The sequence below is a fragment of the Nicotiana tabacum genome, chromosome 9, assembly GCF_000715075.1.
Source record: "Nicotiana tabacum cultivar K326 chromosome 9, ASM71507v2, whole genome shotgun sequence".
Taxonomy (NCBI): Eukaryota; Viridiplantae; Streptophyta; class Magnoliopsida; order Solanales; family Solanaceae; genus Nicotiana; species Nicotiana tabacum.
The window spans coordinates 102774431-102800622 of NC_134088.1; the positions used below are offsets into that span (position 1 = coordinate 102774431).

Genomic DNA, 26192 nt, shown 5'->3' on the forward strand with positions numbered 1-26192 from the left:
CCTCTTAAGCTTAATGTGTTGATACCTAAATATCTATATTTGTTGTTTGACATGAGTTTGTTTTTCCTACTATGTTCTGCATTCCTGTAATGACTAACTCACATCTGTAATATGTTCACTGTTAACTATGATCCGCTCCCATGCTAGTTTTGACACTTTGTTATGTCCTTGTTTGTTGAATCTCATATCCTTTAGTGATTATTTGAACGTTTAGAGTAGCTATCTCAACTTGTGTTTCCTTACCATGTTTGATACTGTTTTGCTTCATGATGTAAGTTAACATGTCTGTCTGTTGATATTGTGATAGATACTTAACATGATTTGGTCCCCTAGGTTCTAATACTTTAAGTTAATACTCTACTTCAGACTTGTTTGGTATTATGCACCTTTGTATGTCAATTTTGTAATCTTAGAAACTTGATGCCCTTGTCTTTCACAAAAAATGTTTTCTGTCCAATATGCTAAGTGTTTGAATTTGTGATAACAACATGCTCTTTGAGTTTTGTTGATTCTATTTGCTTGTATGTCACCCCTGTCATGTCTGCTTTCTAAAATACAAATGCACCTCTTCAAATTCTATCCTCTTAATCATTGTTCCCTCACTCTCATTTGTTACCTACATTATTCTGTATATACCACTCTTGGCCGGCTGAAAACCAAGGCTATTGACCACCTTAGTGTGAGCACTACTCGGGGTCTATTTGAGACCCTTGTGAACTCTGACACACTAGGATTTGGGGTCTTCTAGCCACTCTCTTTACTACTGAGACCTGAGCTATCTCTGACACATTAGGATTTGGGGTCTTCTAGCCATTCTCTTTACTACTGAGACCTGAGCCATCTCTGACACTCAGATCTTTCTTCCTACTGTCTACTGAATATGTAAACGGGTTGGGTATTATTGGTCAATCTAAGGTTGTTTGGCTTGGCTTGAGTTCTCCTATGGTTTCTGGGTTGTGCTGATGAATATAATTCCATGTTGGGAATCTGGGTATGCTATGTGAGAGTGTTGAAGGCCCAGGTAATGCTGGGTATTTCCTCTTGGGGCCGCTGCGGCCTACTGTCATTTCTTGTATAATATTTTGTAATTACGTTTATCATTGGGTCTGTAATAACTCTGTAATGAACAATTGGGGTGATAGTGAAACTGGGGAACGAGTATACTCTGATATTTGCATGCAAGGGTAGAAAACATGCCTATAGGATTCATGTGATTTACTTGTTATCCGACTTGCTGTATATGCCATTTTACTTCCACTGGTAGAAATCATGCCTTTAGGAAACTCACACACTCACATAACTTGTCTACCATCAAAGCACTGATGTAAACCCTCTATTTATTCTACTGCTATGTGCTACTAGACAGCATACAGGAAATAAATGCGAGTGAACTTTCTTTCGATTTGTATGATTATAGCATATTCATTAGATACCCTGCCTATAGGATCTCACCAGCTTATGTTCTATTTTCACCTAGAAGTTATGCCTATAGGACCTTGACTAATCAATTAGCTATTGTTATTGTTATTACTCTACCCAGATAACCTGCTCATAGAGGTGAAGTGTTATAAAATCAAGGTCCGATTGTCAATTGTTAGAGATTCTATCTATAGGATATTGTCATTTGCTTAAAATTGTTTACCTCCTTGTCAAGGCTGGGTTCCCAGAACTATTTTCATTTGCTTAACTATGTCACTATTAGATATCATGTATGTAGGACAATGTGACCTTTCTAAAACTGGTATTTAAAACCCGCGTTAACAACAAATGGTTTACTCCTTCCTCGTCTAGGCCACTAGAAAAAGCAATGTCACACATGCACGTTTGAATCCGAGATCACATAGGAGCATGTCTATAGGACTTAAGGACTTTAATTCATCTTAATTCTGAAATTTGTCTACTGCCTATAACATGAACTTGCTCGCGTGCATTTGTTGCTTACATGTGGAGGCCAACTTGATCCATTTATTGTCTTTATGTGCAGTCCTACATGTTTTGAATGTTGCTTAGATTTATCATTTTTGAGCAACCTAAGTAAAGTCTAGAATCATCCGAATAGTAGGTCCAAAGCCTCATGGGATGGGTAGTACACGCGCAGGACGCGGCCTGGAATTAAATTAGAACATTTTAAGTAAACAACTTCAACATAGTAATCGGGTAGCAGGAGATGATAGTCTGTGCCCGCTAAATAATATGAGCAACTCCTATCAAAAAGGAGTTGCGAAGTATTATTTATGTTACACGGGGTGATCCTTTAGGCTAAAAAACTCAGGACCCCCTCCTTTATATGTTGTTGTTAGATCTAAATAGTTGTACCTCCCTATTCAAGATCTCTTTGTAATAAAATTCTTAGATTTTGTACTCTCTTTGCTTACTTGACCATATAGACTAATCCATATAATTTAAGTTCGGCCGGGACCCACAGTTATGGACCTCGAGGATTGCCTAACATCTTCTCTTTGAGGTAACTTGAGCTTTTACCCCATCTTTGGTGGCGTTGACTAGTTAAAACAGAGTCATTTGCAAGATAGGTGCCCTAATGCGCCTTAAAATTCGTTAGGTGGCGACTCTCCTCTTTTACTAACTTCCTTTAAAAGCGTTGTCACGTGTCGAAGCCCGCTTTCGCGAGAAAGAGAAACAAAAGGGGGCGCGATAACCTCAGCTAAGGAAAAAAGAGTGCAACACGTATATGCCTCCCCCTGATGAAAACATCACTTTATTTCTTGGAGACGACGAATTCCAAGCTTGTATAACAACTTCTCTAATGTTGAGATCGGCAATGCCTTAGTGAATTATTTCGCCAAATTATCACTTGAACGAATTTGTTGAACATCTATTTCATCTTTCTGTTGAAGATTGTCTCTGCTAAAATAAAATTTGGCGAAATGTGTTTTATTCTCTCTCCTTCAATATATCGTTCTTTCAATTGAGCTCTGCAAGCAGTATCGTTTTCAATATTAAATCTTCTCTTCAAAAAAATCACACATCGCATTTGTGTTGAGTCACTTAATTTATAAGTTGTTAGTATCTTGGTATGAAGAACGAACTTAATGTAATGCCCGCATAACCAACAAAACTTTGGCAATATTTGTTAGAATAAACAAACTTATATCTGTTATACTCATGGTTCTAGCAAGATACATTAGTGCACCAATTGCACTAGACATAAAAACAAATCATGTACGCCATGATTGCTCTAATCCACATAAAGATTTGCTGAAGTTTTATTTAATAACTTTTTTAGGAACCTTAATATGCTTCAGAACAGTTTAAATCCTTCAATGATTTTTTATATACGCATATCAAATTTTCAGGTATTACCAGACTAAAATCTGAAAGCAACTGCATCCACTACAAGAGAACATGTTTCCATATAATCAATGCCAGGACATTTACGAAAAATTTTGTGTCACCCCACTGCTTTATACTTTAAGGTGTTAGGACTATCATTCCAAAACTTCACGTTTTTCAAGTTAAGTCAATCTTGATTGCGTATTTTTTATTGACCAATCATTTATCTGTCCATATTCTAACAGATTTGAGTTCAAGATCCTCGTCAATATTAATAAAATTGAGCGCTATATTATATTAACAACATCGTCAATGATCATTTTGCATCGGTTCCATCATCACTCAATAAAGACATAACTTATCGAGATCTCATTATTTTCAGGTACCTGAACCTCTCCCATGAGGTCTTATAAAGTTTTATGTCATAGTGCTCTTATAAAGCACTTGTCTCCTTATTATGACCATCTTGAATATTTGCTCCTCTCTATCTTCAAAGAGTTTTATCTTTGGAACCGATTAGTCTATTACGCTTCATGCGTGCCATAAACTCTGTCCATCATGGACGTTATTCTATTTCGAGCATTAGCAGCTGAAATATGACATTTAGTTGGGTCAGTAAATGCGCCTAACAATATTTTACAAATGAATTATCACTTGAACTTTAAATTCACATTTTCTTGTACGAGGATCTAGATGTATTCATAATAATTCATTCCACGTATTACTTTTTTTGTGATGACCTAAAATGTTATCTTTAACTTTAATAATTAATTCTGTGATCTAAGCACTATTTATCATTACTCGACTTACGTGCGCAGTTTGTAAAAAAAATTCGGAAAGTTTTTATGTGAAAATAGATTAAAATATGAATTAGAGCTTTAAAACACAACTTAGTTGACTTTGGTCAACATTTTTAGCAAACAGACTCGGATTAGTATTTTGACATTTTCGGTAGGTCCGTATCGTGAATTGGGACTTGGGCGTATGCCCGGAATCAAATTCCGAGGTCCCTAACCCGAGATATGGAATTTTGATGAAAAATTTAAAGTTTAAGTTCAAATAGTGATCGGATGTTGAATTATATGCAAATGACCCCGTAATAGAAATTTGATGATTCCAACAGCTCCGTATGGTGATTTTGGACTTAGGAGCGTGATCGAAATTTAATTTGGAAGTCCGTAGTGAAATTAGGCTTGAAATGCCGAAAGTTGAATTTTTGAAAAGTTTGACCGAGGGATTGACTTTATGATATAGGGGTCGAAATCTGATTCTGAAAATTTTCATAGCTCCGTTATATCATTTATGACTTGCGTACAAAATTTAAGGTCAGTCGGACTTAATTTGATAGGTTCCGATGTTGTTTATAGAAATTAAAAGTTTCAAAGTTCATTAGGCTTGAATCTATGTGTGATTCGTGATTTTAGCATTGTTTGATGTGATTTGAGATTTCAAATAAGTTCGTATGATATTTTAGGACTTGTTGGTGTATTGGGTTGAGGTCCCGATGGCCTCGGGTGAGTTTTGGATGGTTAACGGATCAAAAGTGGGACTTAGCTGCTTCAAAAGCTGCTACAATATTTCTGCTCGAAATGCTGTCAAAATCGGGTTGCCCGTCAAAATCGGGCTGCCTGTCAAAATCGAGCTCCCTGACAAATCGAGCTCCCTGATAAAATCGAGCTCCCTGACAAATTGAGCCCCCTAACAAAATCGAGCTCCCTATCAAAATCGGACTCCCTGACAAAATCGAGCTTCCTGACAAATCTGTAAGTTATAAAAACAGGGGACTTCGTCCCATTTGCCTTTTTGACGAATTGGAGCTTGAGGAGAGGCGATTTTGATATATTTTTAAGGAAAAACATTTGGGTAAGTGATTCTAACTTGGATTTGGTCAATATACACGAATATATCATTGTTTTCACCATTTAATTAGTGTTTTGAGATTGAAATTTGAAAAATTTTAAAAATCTCATAGAAACGAATTTTTGAGATTTCGGTGTCGATCCGGAGTCGGATTTGAGTGAAACTGGTATGGTTGGACTCGTAATTGAATGGGTTGTCCGATTTTATAAGTTTTGCTGAATTCTGATATATGGGCCCCCCGAGATATGGAATTTTGATGAAAAAATTAAAGTTTAAGTTCAAAAGGTGACCGGATATCGAATTATGTGCAAATAACCCCGTAATAGAATTTTGATGATTCCAACAGCTCCGTATGGTGATTTTAGACTTAGAAGCGTGATCGAACTTTTATTTGAAAGTCCGTAGTAAAATTAGGCTTGAAATGTCGAAAGTTGAATTTTTGGGAAGTTTGACCGAGGGGTTGACTTTATGATATCGGGGTCGAAATCCGATTCTAAAAATTTTTATAGCTCCGTTATGTCATTTATGACTTGTGTACAAAATTTGAGGTCAATCGGACTTAATTTGATAGGTTCCGGTGTTGTTTGTAGAAATTAAAAGATTCAAAGTTCATTAGACTTGAATCTATGTGTGATTCGTGATTTTAGCATTGTTTGATGTGATTTGAGGTTTCAAATAAGTTTGTATGATATTTTAGGACTTGTTGGTGTATTGGGTTGAGGTCCCGAGGGCCTCGGGTGAGTTTTGGATGGTTAACGGATCAAAAGTGGGACCTAGCTGCTGCAATATTTCTACTGGAAATGCTGTCAAAATCGGGCTGCCTGCCAAAATCGGGCTGCCTGTCAAAATCGAGCTCCCTGACAAATTGAGCTCCCTGACAAAATCGAGCTCCCTAACAAAATCGAGCTCCCTGTCAAAATCGGACTCCCTGACAAATCGAGCTCCTTGACAAATCTGTAAGTTATAAAAACAGGGGACTTCGTCCCATTTGCCTTTTTGACGAATTGGAGCTTGAGAGAGGCGATTTTGATATATTTTCAAGAAAAAACATTTGGGTAAGTGATTCTAACTTGGATTTGGTCAATATACACGAATATATCATTGTTTTCACCATTTAATTAGTGTTTTGAGATTGAAATTTGAGAAATTTTAGAAATCTCATAGAAACGAATTTTTGAGATTTCGGTGTCGATCCGGAGTCGGATTTGAATTTAACTGGTATGGTTGGACTCGTAATTGAATGGGTTATTGGATTTTATAAGCTTTACCGGATTCCGATATGTGGGCCCCACGGGTAATTTTTGAGCTAATTTCGGATTTCATTGAAAAATGTAATATTTCCTTATGAAATTGATTTCTATAATTTTTGTTGATTGTATCGAATTAATTATGACTAGATACGAGTCGATCAGAGTCGAAAAATCGAGAAAAAAATATAATACTTGGCTAAATTGGAGCAAGTCGAGGTAAGTGACTTGTCTAACCTTGTGTGGGGAAAATTTCTCCTAGAATTGATATTAATGTGATTATTGAAATCTATTTAAAGTCGTGTACACGAGGTGACGAGTGTGTACACGGGCTAAATATGAAAGATTATATTTTTAAATTGTGTAGATCATTGTTGCGCATGTATTAAATTATTTTATCTTGTTTATTCATCATCATTGATCTGAGATATATATTTTAAATTTGTTTGATCTTTTCCTGCTAATTATTTTACCTGTTTAATTGAAACTTGATTTCTTTTATACTGTGCATTATTTGAAGGTTGATTTTATTTAAATTAAATATTATTAATATGAAGTATTTGACATTTTTAAATTTGATATTGAAGCAACGTATTAAAAATTTGAAATATTATTTTCCTGAATTATTTATTCTTGAATATTTTCGTAAGATTTTTTTTGGTACTTATTGTGATGGAGCAGTGAGCTATTTATTGTGGAAAAAATATTATTGTTAGATTATTCTGGCATGAGCCGTGAGCTCTTTATTATTGAAAAATATTATTGTTGATTTATTGTGGAAAATTGAAATATTGGGCACTTGAGGTGCAAATTATGATATATTGTGATATTAATACACATGCGGTGGTATAAGGTCTGGGTATTGAAACGCATGCGGTGAGATAAGGGTGACTTGATACGCGTGGCTAGTAGGGGTGACTACTAGAAGTCATGCGGTGTGATAAGGGTGGCTAAAACACGGGATGCTATTTCGGGAAAAATATTTTCTTTAAATAAATCGTGAAGGCTCCCGCGGTGATATAAGAAAATGAGATATTGTGAAATTATTTATAATTTGGGACTACGAGGCGGTACCTCGGTAGTGCCCTAGTTGATATTGATTTATGGCCATAGTTGCCTTCGATTAATTGTTATGAATTTTATAAAGTTGAAAGAAATTCTGTTTTGATTCCACTAGATATTATTTGCAATTATTTGGTGTCATTAAATGTGACATACTATTTGATTCATTTCCTTAGTCATTTTTTCTCATTATATTGTTTAAACATTTTTCCATGTCATTATCTTTTTTCTAGTAGGGCATGACCTGACCTCGTCACTACTTTACTGAGGTTAAGCTTGGCACTTACTAGGTACCGCTGTGGTGTACTCATACTACGCTTCTGCACATCCTTTTGTGCAGATCCAAGTACAACTTACCAGTCTAGACGTCAGCGAGTTACCTGCACACGGAGATTTCAAGGTATATCTGTCAGCGTCCGCAGACTCCGGATTTCCCTTCTATCATTTATTGTTGCTTCCTTATTTGTCTTTAGATCTTGATACATAGAAACATTGAGAATAAATTTTTAGAAGGTTGTGACTTATTTCTACCGGGTTTTGGGAGTTGTAATCATTTGAATTGTAGTTTATTTATTTTCAGATATTTATGATTATTCCGCATTGATAGGCTTACCTAGTCTTACAGACTAGGTGCCATCACAACCTCCTACGGAGGGAATTTGGGGTCGTGACAAGTTGGTATCAGAGCACTAGGTTCATAGGTGTTATGAGTCACACGCAGGTTTAGTAGAGTCTTGCAGATCAGTACGGAGACGTCTGTACTTATCTTCGAGAGGCTATGGAACTGTTAGGAAATATTCACTTCTTTGATTCCATATCGTGCGCCTTTGTTGATTTCAAAGTTCTAAACAATTGTCTTTCTATTCTCTCACAAATGGTGAGGACACGCACAACTGGATCTGATGATCAGACACCCCCGCCCCCTGTTGGAGCCGCAAGAGGCCGGGGTCGGGCCAGAGACCGAGGAAGACTACGTGGTGCAGCCAGAGCACCTGCACGAACTGCTGCACCAGAGCCACCAGTAGCTCCAGTTGGAGAGCAGGCACCTGAGACGCCTGTTACTACTCCTGCACTTCAGGAGACTCTTGCCCAGTTTTTTAGCATGTTTGGCACTTTAGCTCAGGCATGATTAATTCCACATGCTCCTGCCACATCTCAGGCTGGGGGAGGAGCGCAGACTCCCACCTCCCGTACTCCATAGCCACGTGCCCAAGTTGACCATGCCCTAGAGGTTATACCAGTGCAACCAGTTATCCCAGTTCGGCCTGATATTAGGATAGCAGTTTCAGAGAGGGAGCAGCTCAGGCTCGAGAAGTATAAGAAGTACCACCCTCCCACTTTCAGCGATTTAGCTTCAAAGGATGCTCAAGGTTTTCTAGAGGAATGTCACAGTATTATTCGTACTATGGGTATTGTGGATTTTATTGGGGTTTCTTTCACGGCATTCCGATTTAGAGGAGCAGCCTACCAGTGGTGGCGGGCATATGAGTTGGATAGTCCTGCTGAGGCATCTTCACTCACTTGGACTCAATTTTCGGATATGTTCTTAAGAGAGTATGTTCCTCAGAGTCTTAGGGATGCATGGCGCGCAGAGTTTGAGCAGTTGCGCCAGGGTTCTATGACCGTGTCAGAGTATGCGGTCTGATTCAGTGATTTGGCTAGGCATGCACCAGCCTTAGTTGCTATTGTTCGAGAGCGGGTTCGCAGATTTATTGAGGGTCATCACCCTAGTATCAGATACAGTATGGACCGAGAGCAGAGATGGACATCACATACCAATAGGTGGTGTCAATTGCTAGAAGATTGGAAGGTATGCAGATTCGGGAGAGGGAAGAGAGGGAAGCTAAGAGACCCCGAGATTCTGGAACATATAATAATTCTCGTGCCCCAGTTGCAGCCCGTCATGGTAGAGGTTATGTGAGCCGTCCTATTCATTCAGCACTTCCAGGTTCCAGTGGTATTCCGACTACTCCTAGACCTCAGGTTCCATATTATGCACCACCAGTGTCTTCTGTACCTCATGTACGGGGTGCTTTCAGCAGACAGTCTAGTCGATCATGCCCGAGCCAGTCCCAACAGCCACGTCCTCCGAGGGCTTATTTTGAGTGTGGTGACACTCATCATTTTATGAGAGATTGCCCCAGATTTAGGAGGGGTGCACCTCCACAAATTTCCCAGGCCCCACCTATTCCACAGGGTCCTCAGGCTTCTCAGGCCATGATTACTGCACCAGTTGCCACTCCACCTGCACAGCCAGCTAGAGGTGGAAGTCGGGCAGGTAGAGGTCACCCTAGAGGGGGAGGCCAGGCTAGATATTATGCCCTTCCTTCTAGGACAGATGCCGTTGCATCCGATTCTGTTATCACAGGTATTATTCCGGTCTGTCATAGAAATGCATCAGTTTTATTTGATCCAGGCTCCACTTATTCTTATGTGTCATCTTATTTTGCCCCGTATTTGGGCGTATCACGTGATTTCTTGAGTTCTTCTATTTATGTATCTACACCTGTGGGTGAATCCATTATTGTGGACCGTGTGTATCGGTCGTGTTTAATTGTTATCAGTGGTTTTGAGACCAGAGCTGATTTATTATTGCTCAGTATGGTGGATTTTAATATTATTTTGGGCATGGACTGGTTGTCGCCCTATCACACTATTCTTGATTGTTACGCCAAGATGGTGATATTGGCTATGCCAGGTCTACCGCAGCTAGAGTGGAAATGTACCTCATATCATGTTCCTAGCAGGGTTGTTTCATTTCTTAAAGCTCAACGAATGGTTGAGAAGGGGTGTGATGCGTATCTGGCCTATGTGAGAGATGTTAGTATTGATACTCATACTATAGAGTCAGTTCCTGTAGTAAGGGATTTTCCTGATGTATTTCCAGCAGATCTTTCGGGTATGCCACCCGACAAGGATATTGATTTTGGTATTGATTTATTACCGGGTACTCAGCCTATTTATTTCTATTCCACCATACCGTATGGCCCTAGCAGAGTTGAAATAATTAAAAGAACAGTTACAAGAATTTCTTGATAAGGGTTTCATTCGGCCTAGTGTATCGCCGTGGGGTGCTCCTGTCTTATTTGTAAAGAAGAAGGATGGTTCTATGCGGATGTGTATTGATTATCGCTAGTTGAACAAGGTTACAGTGAAGAACAGGTATCCATTGCCATGTATTGATGACTTATTTGATCAGCTTCAGGGTGCCAGGGTATTCTCTAAAATTGACTTACGTTTAGGCTATCATCAGTTGAAGATTCGGGAGCCAGATATTCCGAAGACTACTTTCAGGACTCGGTACGGTCATTACGAGTTCCTTATGATGTCTTTTGGGCTGATAGTGTATTTCAGCCCTATCTTGATTCCTTCGTCATTGTGTTTATTGACGACATTCTAGTGTATTCCCGGATTTGAGAAGATCATGAACAACCCCTGAGGACTGTGCTTCAGATTTTGAGAGAAAGGAAATTATATGCAAAATTTTCAAAGTGTGAATTCTGGCTTGATTCAGTGGGATTTTTGGGTCATATAGTTTCGTATGAGGGGATCAAGGTAGATCCAAAGAAGATTGAAGCAGTGCAGAGTTGGTCCAGACCGTCCTCAGTTACGAAAATCCAGAGTTTCCTTGGTTTGGCCGCCGATTTGTAAAGGGTTTCTCTTCTATTGTTGCATCTATGACCAAATTGACCCAGAAGGGTGCTCCGTTCAGATGGACCAAGGAATGCGAGGAGAGCTTCCAAAAGCTCAAGACAACTTTGACTACAGCCCCAGTATTAGTATTACCTATAGGTACAGGATCTTATATTGTGTATTGTGACGCGTCGCGTATTGGTCTCAGCGCAGTGTTGATGCAAGACGGTAGGGTGATTGCCTACGCGTCCAGATAGTTAAAGGTGCATGAGAAGAATTATCATGTACATGACATGGAGTTAGCAGCTATTGTTCATGCCTTAAAAATTTGGTAGCATTATTTGTACGGTGTCCATTGTGAGATCTACACCGATCACCGGAGTCTACAACATCTGTTTAAACAGAAGGATCTTAATTTGCGGAGCAGAGATGGTTGGAGTTGCTTAAGGATTATGATATCACCATTCTCTATCATCCTGGGAAGGCCAATGTGGTGGTCGATGCCTTGAGTCGTAAGGCGGAGAGTTTGGGCATCTTAGCATATTTACCGGTAGCAGAGAGGCCTTTGGACTTGGATGTTCAGGCCTTGGCCAACAGGTTTGTTAGATTGGATGTTTCCGAGCCGAGTCGAGTTTTGGCTTGCGTGGTTTCTCATTCTTCTCTATATGATCGTATCAGGGAACACCAGTATGATGACCCCCATCTGCTTGTCCTTAAGGATACAGTTCAGCACGGTGATGCTAAGGAAGTCACTATTGGAGATGACGATGTATTACAGATCCAGGGCAGGCTATGTGTGCCTAATGTGGATGGCTTGCGTGAGTTGATTCTCCAGGAGGCTCACAGTTCGCGGTACTCCATTCATCTGGGTGCTGCAAAGATATATCAGGACTTGAGACAACACTATTGGTGGAGGCGGATGAAGAAAGACATAGTGGGGGTATGTATCTCGGTGTCTAAATTGTCAACTGGTGAAATATGAGCATCAGCGACTGGGTGGATTACTTTAGAAGTTAGAGATTCCAGAATGGAAATGGGAGCGGATCACTATGGATTTCGTTGTTGGGCTCCCACGGACTCAACGGAAGTTTGATGCAGTTTGGGTGATTGTGGATAGGCTGACCAAATCAGCTCATTTCATTCCTGTGATTACTACTTACTCTTCAGAGCAGCTGGCTCATGTATATATTCGCGAGATTGTCAGACTTCACGGTGTGCCGGTATCTATCATCTCTGACCGGGGTACACAGTTTACCTCACGATTTTGGAGGGCAATACAACGTGCGTTGGGTACTCGGGTAGAGTTGAGTACAACATTTCACCCTCAGACGGACGGGCAGTCCGAACGCACTATTCAGATACTGGAGGATATGCTTCGTGCGTGTGTGATAGATTTTGGGGGTGCTTGGGATCAATTCTTACCACTTGCGGAGTTTTCTTACAACAACATTTACCAGTCAAACATTCAGATGGCTCCGTATGAGGCTTTGTATGGTAGGCGGTGCCGATCTCCAGTGGGTTGGTTCGAACCGGGCGAGGCTAGACTATTGGGTACAGACTTGGTTCAGGATGCTTTGGAAAAGGTTAAGTTGATTCATGATCGACTTCATACAGCCCAATCTAGACAGAAGAGTTATGCGGATCGAAAGGTTTGCAATGTTGCATTCATGGTTGGTGAGCGGGTATTGCTCCGGGTTTCGCCTATGAAGGGTGTGATGAGGTTCGGGAAGAAGGGCAAGTTGAGCCCTAGGTATATTGGGCCTTTTGAGATTCTTGAAAGGGTTGGAGAGGTGGCTTACAGACTTGCGCTACCACCTAGTCTCTTTGCGGTTCATCCGGTATTCCATGTTTCTATGCTTCTAAAATATCACGGCGATCTGTCTCATGTGTTAGACTTTAGTTCGGTTCAGTTGGATAAGGATCTATCTTATGCTGAGGAACCAGTGGCTATTTTAGATAGGCAGGTTCGAAAGCTGAGGTCAAAGACCTTTGCTTCCGTGAAGGTTTAGTGGAGGGATCATCCGGTTGAGGAGGCGACTTGGGAGGCCGAGCATGATATGCGCAGTTATTATCCACACTTATTCACCAGCTCAGGTACTTTTTCTAACTCCGTTCGAGGACGAACGTTTGTTTTAGAGGTGGAGAATGTGATGACCTAAAATGTCATCTTTAAATTTGATGATTAATTCTGTGATCTAAGCACTATTTATCATTACTCAACTTGGGTGCGCAGTCCGTAAAAAATTTTCGGAAAGTTTTTATGTGAAAATGGATTAAAATATGAATTAGAGCTTTAAAACACAACTGAGTTGACTTTGGTCAATATTTTGAGCAAACGGACTCAGATCAGTGTTTTGATAGTTCCGGTAGGTCCGTATCGTGAATTGGGACTTGGGCGTATGCCCGAAATCAAATTTTGAGGTCCCTAACCCGAGATATGGAATTTTAATAAAATTTTTAAAGTTTAAGTTCAAATAGTGATCGGATGTTGAATTATGTGCAAATGATCCCGTAATAGAAATTTGATGATTCCAACAGCTCCGTATGGTGATTTTGGACTTAGGAGCGTGATCGAAATTTAATTTGGAAGTCCGTAGTGGAATTAGGCTTGAAATGCCGAAAGTTAAATTTTTGAAAAGTTTGACCGAGGGGTTGACTTTTTGATATCGGGGTCGAAATCCGATTCTGAAAATTTTCATAGCTCCGTTATGTCATTTATGACTTGCGTACAAAATTTGAGGTCAATCGGACTTAATTTGATAGGTTCCGGTGTTGTTTATAGAAATTAAAAGTTTCAAAGTTCATTAGGCTTGAATCTATGTGTGATTCGTGATTTTAGCATTGTTTGATGTGATTTGAGATTTCAAATAAGTTCGTATGATATTTTAGGACTTGTTGGTGTATTGGGTTGAGGTCCCGATGGCCTCGGGTGAGTTTTAGATGGTTAACGGATCAAAAGTGGGACTTAGCTGCTTCAAAAGCTGCTGCAATATTTCTGCTGGAAATGCTGTCAAAATCGGGCTGCCTGTCAAAATCGAGCTCCCTGACAAATCGAGCTCCCTGACAAAATCGAGCTCCCTGACAAATCGAGCTCCCTAACAAAATCGAGCTCCCTGTCAAAATCGGACTCCCTGACAAAATCGAGCTCCCTGACAAATCGAGCTTCCTGACAAAATCGAGCTCCCTGACAAATCTGTAAGTTATAAAAACAGGGGACTTCGTCCCATTTGCCTTTTTGACGAATTGGAGCTTGAGGAGAGGCGATTTTGATATATTTTCAAGGAAAAATATTTGGGTAAGTGATTCTAACTTGGATTTGGTCAATATACACGAATATATCATTGTTTTCACCATTTAATTAGTGTTTTGAGATTGAAATTTGGAAAAATTTAGAAATCTCATAGAAACGAATTTTTGAGATTTCGGTGTCGATCCGGAGTCGAATTTGAGTGAAACTGGTATGGTTGGACTTGTAATTGAATGGGTTGTCGGATTTTATAAGTTTTGCCGAATTTCGATATGTGGGCCCCACGGGCAATGTTTGAGCTAATTTCGGATTTCATTGAAAAAATGTAATATTTTCTTATGAAATTGATTTCTATAATTTTTGTTGACTGTATCGAATTAATTATGACTAGATACTAGTCGATCGTAGTCGAAAAATCGAGAAAAAAGTATAATACTTGGTTAAATTGGAACAAGTCGAGGTAAATGACTTGTCTAACCTTGTGTGGGGGAAATTTCTCCTAGAATTGATATTAATGTGATTATTGAAATGTGTTGAAAGTCATGTACACGAGGTGACGAGTGTGTACACGGGCTAAATGTGAAAGATTATATTTTTAAATTATGTAGATCATTGTTGTGTATTTATTAAATTATTTTATCTTGTTATATTCTTCATCATTGATCTGAGATATATATTTTAAATTTGTTTGATCTTTTTCTGCTAATTATTTTACCTGTTTAATTGAAACTTGTTTTTTTTATACTGTGCATTATTTGAAAGTTGATTTTATTTAAATTAAATATTATTAATATGAAGTATTTGATATTTTTAAATTTGATATTGAAACAACGTATTAAAATTTTGAAATATTATTTTTTTGAATTATTTATTCTTGAATATTTTCGTAAGATTGTTTTTGGTACTCATTGTGATGGAGCCGTGAGCTCTTTATTGTGGAAAAACTATTATTGTTAGATTATTCTGGCATGAGTCGTGAGGTCTTTATTATTGAAAAATATTGTTGTTGATTTATTGTGAAAAATTGAAATATTGGGCACTTGAGGTGCAAATTGTGATATATTGTGATATTAATACGCATGCGGTGGTATAAGGTCTGGGTATTGAAACGCATGCAGTGAGATAAGGGTGGCTTGATACGCATGGCTAGTAGGGGTAACTACTAGAAGTCATGCGGTGTGATAAGGATGGCTAAAACGCGAGATGCTATTTCGGGAAAAATATTTTCTTTAAATAAATCGTGAAGGCTTCCGCGGTGATATAAGGAAATGAGATATAGTGAAATTATTTATAATTTGGGACTACGAGGCGGTACCTCGGTAGTGCCCTTGTTGATATTGATTTATGGCCATAGTTGCCTTCGATTAATTGTTGTGAATTTCATAAAGTTGAAAGAAATTCCGTTTTGATTCCACGAGATATTATTTGTAATTATTTGGTGTCATTAAATGTGACATACTATTTGATTCATTTTCATAGTCATTTTTTCTTATTAAATTGTTTAAACATTTTCCCATGTCATTATCTATTCTCCAGTAGGGCCTGACCTGACCTCGTCACTACTCTACTGAGGTTAGGCTTGGCACTTACTGGGTACCGGTGTGGTGTACTCATACTACGCTTCTGCACATCTTTTTGTGCAGATCCAGGTACAACTTACCAGTCTAGACGTCAGTGAGTTACCTGCGCACGGAGACTTCGAGGTATATCTGCCAGCGTTCGCAGACTCCGGAGTCCCCTTCTATCATTTATTGTTGCTTCCTTATTTGTCTTTAGATTTTGATACATAGAAACATTGAGAATAAATTTTTAGAAGCTTGTGACTTATTTCTACCGGATTTTGGGAGTTGTAATCATTTGAATTGTAGTTTATTTATTTTCATATATTTATGATTAATCTGCATTGATAGGCTTACCTAGTCTTAGAGACTAGGTGCCATCACGACCTCCTACGGAGGGAATTTGGGGTCGTGACATTTTCAGCTGCCCATTTTCTCTTTCTAATGTTGGGATCACCAACACATTTTCCAATCTACTTTGGGAACCCATCTTTGTGTATTGTGGTGACATAATTAAATCATATAGCACATTCATATTTCTAGATAAAAATTATTTGATTCCTGAACCTGAACCAATTGTAATGGAGAGAATTTATCATAACTTGGCTAGATGCGTACTAGTGCTGTTGTATATTAAATAATACATCTCATACCAAATTTTTATTTGGGAGTTTTGTTCTCATAACCAATGGTTTAGCTATAATTGGCGGCATACAATTGCTGCTAAACCAACTTGAATTTAAACCAACATTATCAAGATAAATCATCATAATTTCCATTCTAGAATTGTGCTCTAATAATTTGAGCAAGCAACCTTACAAAAGTCAAGCTGCAAATTGATAACAAGCGCTCATGTGAACGTACAATGGATGCATCTATTAAAATCATATAATAGTAAATAGTGTACATGGCATGGCAATAAATATATCGCCTTTTATTCGTTCCAGAAATTAAGGAATTCAATCCCAACATTAGCTGGTATATCATGAGAATAAGCAGCACAAGAGAATTCTTGAAGAATCTTCTATTTCTTCAATATATGCCAATGTGAATTCTCAATCAATTTTTCGCATCATAATTGAACCGGGATGGCCAACTGGTCATGCCAACTAATATTTGTTTCATTAAACCTCTAGTTTATTTGTGGCATGTGATTTCATCATCATGCTTATACTTGTGTAGTATAAATAGAAGAAAAATTGGATAACCTTTTATATTTACCCGGTATGATTATAGTAATATAAAAATATGCAATCTTCCTTTCATTTATACTCTCAATATGCCAACCACTTTGGCTAATATATTTGAAACTCAAAAAGTTTCTTTTGAGACTTACTACAATATCAATGTCATGAACAGTTTCATTCATCCGGGTAGTAAAGAAAATAGCTCTTCCGGAGCACTTAATTGATTTTGTACTACAAGACTTTTTTCTCACCATCCATATGGTGTATGTCTTATTCACGGAGAAAATCATATCATAATAATTATCATGGTTAAAGTCATCATAAGCAAAATCATTTCTTGCTTAACTTTTTTCCTTTAATAACTTTTATAAGCATGGCAAAATAGTTTTGGCGTACCACATGCACGCGACCAATGACATATTCATATAACCACACAATAATGTTCATTATCTTTCTTTCTCTTAAACCTCCCGTAGAGGTAAGTTGTAGTATTTATTCAACCATGCATAAATAAATTCTATTATGCATAACCTTTATCATATATATATTCACATTCACTTTCAGGAATGAGTCTGCATTTACAATGCTTATCACAAGTCACATTTTTAAGGAATAGACCATAATCATCTGAACGTGCCTCATATTTACATACCACATTAATGACGAATATTTCCTTCACTTTATGAAGGATTATTTTTTAGAACTCTTATTGTTCCTCATTTTATAATTACCATAATGATGACTATTATTATTTTGGTCTTTGGCCCGTCCACGTTCATTGGTCAACCACTTGTCTTCATTTAAACTTATTATGCACCGCTATCACATTCACTTCAAGAATGGAGCAAATCAAGTAGGACAAGTTTCATGCCTTTTCATGAAAAATATATTATTTTTCTTTAGTCAGCATTATATTATCAATATGGTGCATTGGGACTCAAACCCAATGCCTTACTCATATAAAGACATGTTAGGCCATAATGAGTTGGGACTCAAACTCGTATCATCATAGCGCATCAGTGGATCCTGATGTCTTACCCTCATGATGTGTTGGAGTTAAACCCATTGTTTTACCCTCAATCAATATCATCACCGTATTCGATCATCATAAAACTTTTAAGTACTATCCCTATCAATGGCTATAAGTATATAGTGATAAATAAAACTTAAGTATTTGCATCACTTTATCACATATTTAATTTGATGCAACCTAAGAACTATATTATCAGAAGAGAAAGCCAATTAGCGGGTATCCATGCAATCTCATATCTCAATCAAGATGTTAAAGCACATCAAATAATCAACCTCGATAGACGATATGTGCATCTAATTAATTATTATGAATCATAATATAATTGACATTATTTTCATGTGCCTAAAGCAAAAGATTAGCGTAATACATTTCCTTTGCCAAAATAGAAAACTAAGTGTAAAGTTTTTCACTCACAAAAGTTTTTCTTTCTCAAAGAAGCAATAGAATCATATCACAAACCCAAACAAAAATCGAAAAGTAAAATTCCAACATAGTATTACGAACAAATTAAAATCCTAGAAGTAATATGGCTACTCCTCCAATGGTCATGTGACATAAGTATTATGAGTTAGAAATCACCATTTCCAGATTAACAGTATTTAGCTCTAATATGCTTGAAATTTAATTTCATGAGAACTCTAAGATATAGTAATTATTACCTTCCTAATATACATGTCTAACTTTTATAGAAATTATGTTATAACTTATAGAACCACTAAAAAGTTATTTAATGGACTAAATATTAGCATCTAATGGTCCTACCTTGTTTCATCCACAACAAACTAATATATAACTCCTGCAATTCATGATAGTAAGTACAACAGTCGAAAGGAATAAATTACATAAAATTTTGAAGGATTTAAGAGTAAGTGAGCAAACCAATAGTTTATTTTTATTTTAATATATTAGTATATCTTCAAGTTTAAGTTATGATAGACCTCAGATGCATACCTCGGATTGCACTATGAATTCACAATATTACCTTTTCATTTTCGTGACTAGATATAGAAAGACCATACGAAAATTTTGCTGCAGCGCTTCAACTTGTATGCCGAATTTTGTGGCTTTGAAGTTAAAGAAGACCAAAACATTGTTGAAAAACATAACGTGACTAAAATGGTCAATATAAGCAAACTGATCAACATGGCATATGAAATGCCGAAGGTATATAATGGCTCAACAATCATCATATATCAATGATTCTGGATAGTCCACTTTCCGTAGTTCCACCATAAACTTAGTTATCTCTGTCCTTTAGGGATGATATAAATAAAATATTAGAGAATCGTGCTGATAACACTTAACTCAAAGTAATAATATAAAACAAGAAATAGACAAGAATGTAGGGAGAAAGAGATGAGAGGTTCTTATTTCTTCTATGTATTAGTGTGTATAACATCACTTCTCATCCTCTATTTATAGTATTACATGACATTGAGAGGTTCTACCTTATCTCTGCTCCTTTAGGGGATGATATAAATATGACATTAAACATTTGAGATCATGGAGGAAGATCATGGGGAGATTATGGAGATATGAGAGTTACAACCATAATTTCATAAGTATTGGAGTAGTGGGAGTTATGAAAATAATGAAGAAGAGTAGTAGATATTACTCTTTTATGAGTTATGGACCTCCACCATTAGATAATTATTTATAACAAACATTTAATATTAAGCAAAACTAAAAAAGAGCAAGAACAAACACATAAAAAGGAAAAGAAGACATTTAAAATCAAATAATTCTAGTAACCTCCCTATGTCTCCTCGTTCAAACCCGCTCTTTACCCCAAATTAAGGCAGACCAAACAACATATACATTCATCATTTTAATCCGCTGTTTGAAACTAATTCAAGTTTAAATGAATTAAAAAAAACTATAAAAAAAACTACATGTTCAATTTTTGTTCTTAATTTTTGAAAATAAATTTCGCTGCCTAGCGCGAGTGTGCAGCTGCTTCAGCGCGTCCAAATCAATTTTAAGGATAATTTCAAAATTAGCATAAGTAGGAAGTCAACTTCTAAGAAGCTTGCTTTAACAGTACAACATTTTTATTGTCAAAAGTAAATAAATCAAAAATTGGGGAGCTCTCCTGTGTAAAGACGGAGCTAAAATTTGAAGTTTATGGTTATGAATTTGTTATTAAATTTATACAGTCAAACTCCTCTATAACAGCTTCATTTGTTCCAAATTTTTTGGTTATTATAGTTAAACGATGTTATAAAGAACATATATTATAACATAACATGAGAATTGGTTCCATAAAAAATTTGACTTTTATAGCGAATGACTGTTATATCATGTTGCTATATGGAGATGTGACTGTATTTGTATATATTTTATAATTTTAAATATAAATATAAAATTTAAGTAAAAATTAATGTGTTCCTCCAAATAAGAAGCTAGTGCTTTCCCTCAATGCATGCTCCCATACAAAAGAAAAATATGAACAGTGTGACTTCTCGTGAATTTTCTTGCCAACATAACTCTTTTTGTTTCATTTCCTCTCTTTCCTCATTCAATTTCACCCTCTTTCTCTCGTGCTCTTCAAAGCTTGTTTTTGGTAATAATCGACTTATCTTCCATTGTTTTCTTCTACTTTATCCTTGTATTTCACTTCAACCTTCTCTCCTTTAAACGCATAATATACAGTTGAAATAAACCTACTTATCTTCGGTTCAATGAAATTTTCAGCTCTCCCTTTGCTTTGATCACTTTTCAGGTTGCTCCTTCATCCCTTTCTATATGTATATTTTTTTTTTTCATTTTCTGAATTTTTGCACCTAATTGTTTTGGTTATGCATGACATATTGTGGACAATAACAAGCTTAGGTTGTTTTTTCTTTTCTTTTTTAAAAAAAAAAATTGTTTACAAGAAACCTACAAGTTGGTTCTATTGTACTCATCGTCCTAATTTACGTGAGTGTGTTTGACTAAGCACAATGTTTAAGAAGAAAAAAAACTTTTAAAATCTATCATAAAAAAAAAGGGTCATCCCGGTTTACTAAGCTCCCGATGTGTGGGCTCTGTGGTCTAAAGCAAATCATAATATTTATGTGACTTTAAATCATCTCATTAAGGTAAAATAAGATGTTTAAAGTTAAAATTATTTCTAAATATGAAGATAAGGGATGGACCGAAAAGTAAAGAGTCTAACCAAAATTTGGACAGAAGGAGTATTATGTTTTTCTTCTGGTTTTTGCTATTTGTTGATGAAGTTTATTTATTTATTTTTGAGTTGTGAGAATAGCTTTGTTGATTTGCCTTGTATTAATTATGTAGGACAAATTCGTGTTTATGCAATCAAATTGAAGATAATATTTTGAATGTTTTTTGGCATTCCCACTTTTTCTTCTGCTTCTTTTATGTTGTTTTTCAAATGAGTATAAGTTATATACACCGTCAGTATAAAAAATATTTTTACACCATCATTATGATGGATGATAGAGTCAGCTGATCAGGATTGATAAAATATGCAAGAAAAGTTACATAAGTAGGAAATAAACTTGTGCTCTAAATTTGTGTTTAATATGTTCCCTGGAGGTGGTTGTCTTCCTTAGTAGGATGTAAACTAACAAATTTATCAACATTTATTTGCTTTAACTTGTGAACAGCTAGCTGTAATTGCAATCATAAAATTGATCCTTACAATGTCTTAAAGTGTCCAATTTATTATCTACTAATATTTCTGGACTTTCACTGTTTGCATCAGGCAATGAATGCTGGACGCAAGTACACAGTACTGTCTTTGCTCTCGTTCATCATTTGGAGTTGAATGTGATCGCTCGCCATTTTGGAGGGTTTCTGATGTACTGTTTGATGTGTGTACTTCTTTCTCTTGATATTGCTTTGCGGGAAATGGGCTAGGTAGTTACCGGTGGACGCATTAAACTGTGTTTTTCTCGGTCTTATATATAGTTTTCTAGGAAGAATGGCTAGGTTGCCTGGTAGTAGTGAGATTACAGAGTCAATGGAGGATCCTGCATCTAAAATGAGTGAAGATGCGCAAATGCATCATCACATGAAGTGTATGAAAAAATATTGTATTGAAGATGATATTAATAAACTGTTTGAGGCGATAGAGATTAGGAATTGCAATAGGGGTGTGAGTAAGTCGAAAAGGGGTGTCAAAGATGTAATGAGTAAAAGCGCGATGAAGAGGCCAATGAGATCTAGCCCCTCTCGTGCATCAGGCATAGGAATTTCTGAGCCTGTAAATTTGAAGCAGGCCTTGAGAGGATTATGCATCTCTCAGGCATCAGAGCTGGCTGCCGTGAAGAAGCAATCGTCAAACGCATCCAAGTTGTCTACAGTCCCAGAAATGGGGGCTGTCAAGAGACTGTACAGGGCTGTTTTGGTTGAGAGCAAAGGCCCTAATCATCATGTTGATGGAGGCGTAGGGAATTTGATGCAGATATCGCTCGTCCTAGAGAGGAGGATGTCAGATTCTTCAGTTAAAAGTCCTGAATCTGAGAATGTGCCAGCTCAAGAACAATCTACTTTTGTCACTTGTACAACCAATCTGCCCGAAGATGCAATGAAACATAAGGCAAGTAAAATACAAGCAGAAAGTGAGGCTTTTTGTCCGGCAATTGATATTGGTTGCGATTACCTGAAAGAAGTGTCTGGCCAGAAAAAGACATTGGAGTTACTACATTCTTCAACTGCCAGTTGTACTGATAAAATGGAATTAGTACAAGATCAGGTGGTTCCTGCTGTAGATGAAGCTCGAACAGCTGCAATTGTAGCTGACAGGGAGCACGAACGAGATTTAAAGTTTTTGTCTCGCTCATCTATATTTAGTGCAGGAAATAAAGTCATCAAGCCTACTTCTAGCAGCCCAAGTTTGATGAACCCAGTTTTCAGAAGCAAAATGTTTTCTAAGAAGAAAGTCTTATCTGCTTTTGTCAGCAGTTCCAAGCAATCTAATGGTGGAATTGATAGTGATTTGGCTTGTCGTACAAGTGAGTTTCCTTGTGAGACACCTGAATATGCTCCGAGAAATAGTCAGAAAGAAGAGGATAAGGAATCTCCAGCTTCCTGTGGTGTAAGTAGCATAGAAGTTAGTTCTTCTGCTCTGAAGTCTGGTGTTGCTAAACTAGTTGTGAGCTCAAGGAGTTGTAACAGAGAAAGAAGTATACTTACAAAAGCTGATGAAAGATCGGGGTCAAAGATAAAGGGGCAGATGTCTCAAAGTTCGAAGAGTAGTATTGGGGATTATAGCAGCACCACAAGCCTTAGCGATGAAAGCTATCTCAGTGGGTCTAGTCGCAGTGGTTATCGGCCTCATATGTCAAAAGATTTAAGATGGAAAGCTATTATTTGTGTTCAGAAGCAGCATGGAAACATTGGCTTAAGGAATTTTAAGCTGCTCAGAAAACTTGGAGGTGGGGATATTGGGAATGTTTATCTTTCTGAGCTAACGGGCACAAACTGTATCTTTGCTGTGAAAGTTATGGATAATGACCTCCTGACCAGCAAGAGGAAGATGACGAGAGCTCAGACTGAAAAAGAAATTCTTCAAATACTCGATCATCCGTTTCTTCCTACACTCTATGCCCATTTTACTAATGAGAAATACTCGTGTTTAGTGATGGATTATTGTCCAGGTGGTGATCTGCATGTACTCCGACAAAAACAACCAAGCAAGAATTTCTCTGAACAAGCTGCCAGGTAATTTTTCTGGCTTAGGGTACTTTAAAGAGGCTGAAGACTTATAAGAGTTAGAAGTGCCTTTAATAAGGGGAAAAAAGTTCTCTTAAACCTCAGGGTTTAAGAGAAAGTGATAAGATATCCTCTTTACCAATTTCCAGGTTAATCTATTAAAGTTGTTTTTATAAGATAATTGGCCAACCAAAATAATCAATTTGCATTACAGCTGTTTGCTTTTTTCTGCTATTCAGTTGAACCAAAAATTGATTTCTTGATTGGACCATACCATAAAAATTGAGATGAAGATTTTCATTCCCTATAACTTTGGATCTTCACACTAATTGTGACTTGGTCAAGGGAGGTAATGAAACTACTTGTTCTAATGAGTGAGTTTCTGTATCTTTAAAGGGTCGGTGTGGCAATTTTTAGAAAACTTCAAGGGATCTAATCTGCCAACCAAAAATTTGCTGCTCTTTCCTTGATGTTTTAACTTCTGTTTCTTCTCCTTTTTGGTCTTCCCATTTTGCCCCATTAAGCATTGGTCTTGTGTCTTTGGCAGAACTCTGTGAATTTATGGCAAGTGTTGCTTTCAGGGGAAGACAATCAATAATTAGATTGCTAAATAGGAGTACTAGCTAATATCAAAACATTTAGCAGCAAAATGATAGAATGCATGTCAGTTGATTCAGTTCAATGTAAAGAGGGGAAAGGAGAAAAATATAGCATCTTAGGAATACAAATGCTGAATTTATGTAGTGAATAGGTGGAAGTAATGAAAATGAGCTTCCATTTCTCTTGCATCCCTTCTTATAACATTACCATGCTTGCATGCCATATCCTAACTGGATACCCACTATATATGGAGATTATTTTCTGGTTAATTAATTTCCAAAGAAATGAGTTGGGATATGCAACCTGTGTTTTGAGCCTTTCATCTCTCCAGATTTTAAGATGGCTTCTTGTGATTTTGTTCAACATTTTAAGGTGAGACATGGTAAGTTATATGTTTTAACTTTCGACTGTTATTTGCTGTGTGCAGATTTTATGTTGCTGAAGTTCTTCTTGCATTGGAATACCTTCACCTGCTTGGAGTTGTCTACCGTGACTTAAAACCCGAGAATGTATTGGTCCGAGAAGATGGTCATATCATGCTCTCTGATTTTGATTTGTCTCTAAGATGCGCTGTTAATCCTACCTTGCTGAAATCATCTTCTCCTGTCATTGAGCCTTCAAAGAAGTCTAGTCAGTGCTCAGTATCCAGCTGCATTGATCCCTTCTGCTTAAATCCATCCTGGCAAGTATCCTGCTTCAGCCCCAGGTTTTTATCTGCTGCAGCAAAGACGCGTAAGCTAAAGGCTGATCTACCTGCACAAGTCTCACCTCTACCGCAGCTTGTTGTAGAGCCAACAAATGCTCGATCCAACTCATTCGTAGGAACGCACGAGTACTTGGCTCCAGAGATTATCAAAGGGGAAGGTCATGGCAGTGCAGTAGATTGGTGGACCTTCGGAATCTTTTTGTATGAGCTTTTATATGGAAGGACTCCTTTCAAAGGGCTAGCAAATGAGAATACACTGGCCAATGTGGTTTCTCAATGTCTTAAGTTTCCAGAAAGTCCTACTGTTAGTTCTCATGCAAGAGATTTAATCAAAAGGTTGCTGCAGAAGGAACCTGAGAATAGGTTAGGAGCTGTGAGAGGGGCAGCAGAAATAAAGCAGCATCCATTCTTTGACGGACTCAACTGGGCGTTAATTCGATGCTCACCACCTCCAGAAATACCTAGATCCTACGACTTGGCAAATGTCTTCCCTGATGCAAACCAACAACATAAGGAGAGCAGTAAGTGTCAAAATGAGTTAAAAAATATAGGTGAGATCAATATTGAGTTTGAGATGTTTTAGCAATACTGTAGGTTTGAAAAAGTATAGGTTTGGTGTTCCATTTTAACATAATGTGTGTAATCTAAGTAACTAATTGATATAGGTCATATAGTGTACATGTTCCACAATAGGTAATGTTTCATAAAATTGTTGACTGTGGTATGTATCAAAGCAATGCAACCTGATGCTCAATTGGAATGGAAAACTGAAATCTCTAGCAAGGTATCAAATTTTCCTAGTTCCTCATTAGACAAACCGCGATTGTTTATATATTTTGTCTCGTTTTAACTTCCATTTGCAAATAAGTGAGAATGTAGGTATAATGTATTTGTTTCAAACAGAAAGTTAACTCTGTCATAACTCTAAATATTTTTTCAACAACAAAAAAATAAATTATGTCTAAAAAGATTAGCAGAGTATCAAGAAGAACAACCTAATAATTAAAGGAAAGAAAAAAAAGTGCGAGACCAACCTAAAATTCACAAAAATAACAACACTTCAATCCCAAAATTAATTGTATAGATTTTTTATATTTATTCTA

General features: G+C 37.2%; 1 protein-coding gene across 1 annotated transcript; it reads left to right on the plus strand.

Annotated features, from left to right (window-relative positions):
• Positions 1 to 20595: 20595 nt before the first annotated feature.
• On the plus strand, positions 20596 to 25839 carry LOC142161621 (serine/threonine-protein kinase D6PKL1-like). Its single transcript, XM_075221961.1, has 3 exons — positions 20596 to 20841; positions 21832 to 23792; positions 24811 to 25839. The coding sequence occupies exons 2-3, from the start codon at positions 22051 to 22053 to the stop codon at positions 25670 to 25672; spliced, it is 2604 nt and encodes an 867-aa protein (XP_075078062.1). The 5' UTR covers positions 20596 to 20841; positions 21832 to 22050; the 3' UTR covers positions 25673 to 25839.
• The last annotated feature ends 353 nt before the right edge of the window (positions 25840 to 26192 follow it).

Bases quoted from the DNA above. Each gene is read 5' to 3' on its own strand.
- LOC142161621 (XM_075221961.1), top strand. From the start codon at position 22,051: ATGGCTAGGTTGCCTGGTAGTAGTGAGATTACAGAGTCAATGGAGGAT. The intron at 23,793-24,810 runs GTAATTTTTCTG...TGCTGTGTGCAG, and splicing joins TTCTCTGAACAAGCTGCCAG to ATTTTATGTTGCTGAAGTTC.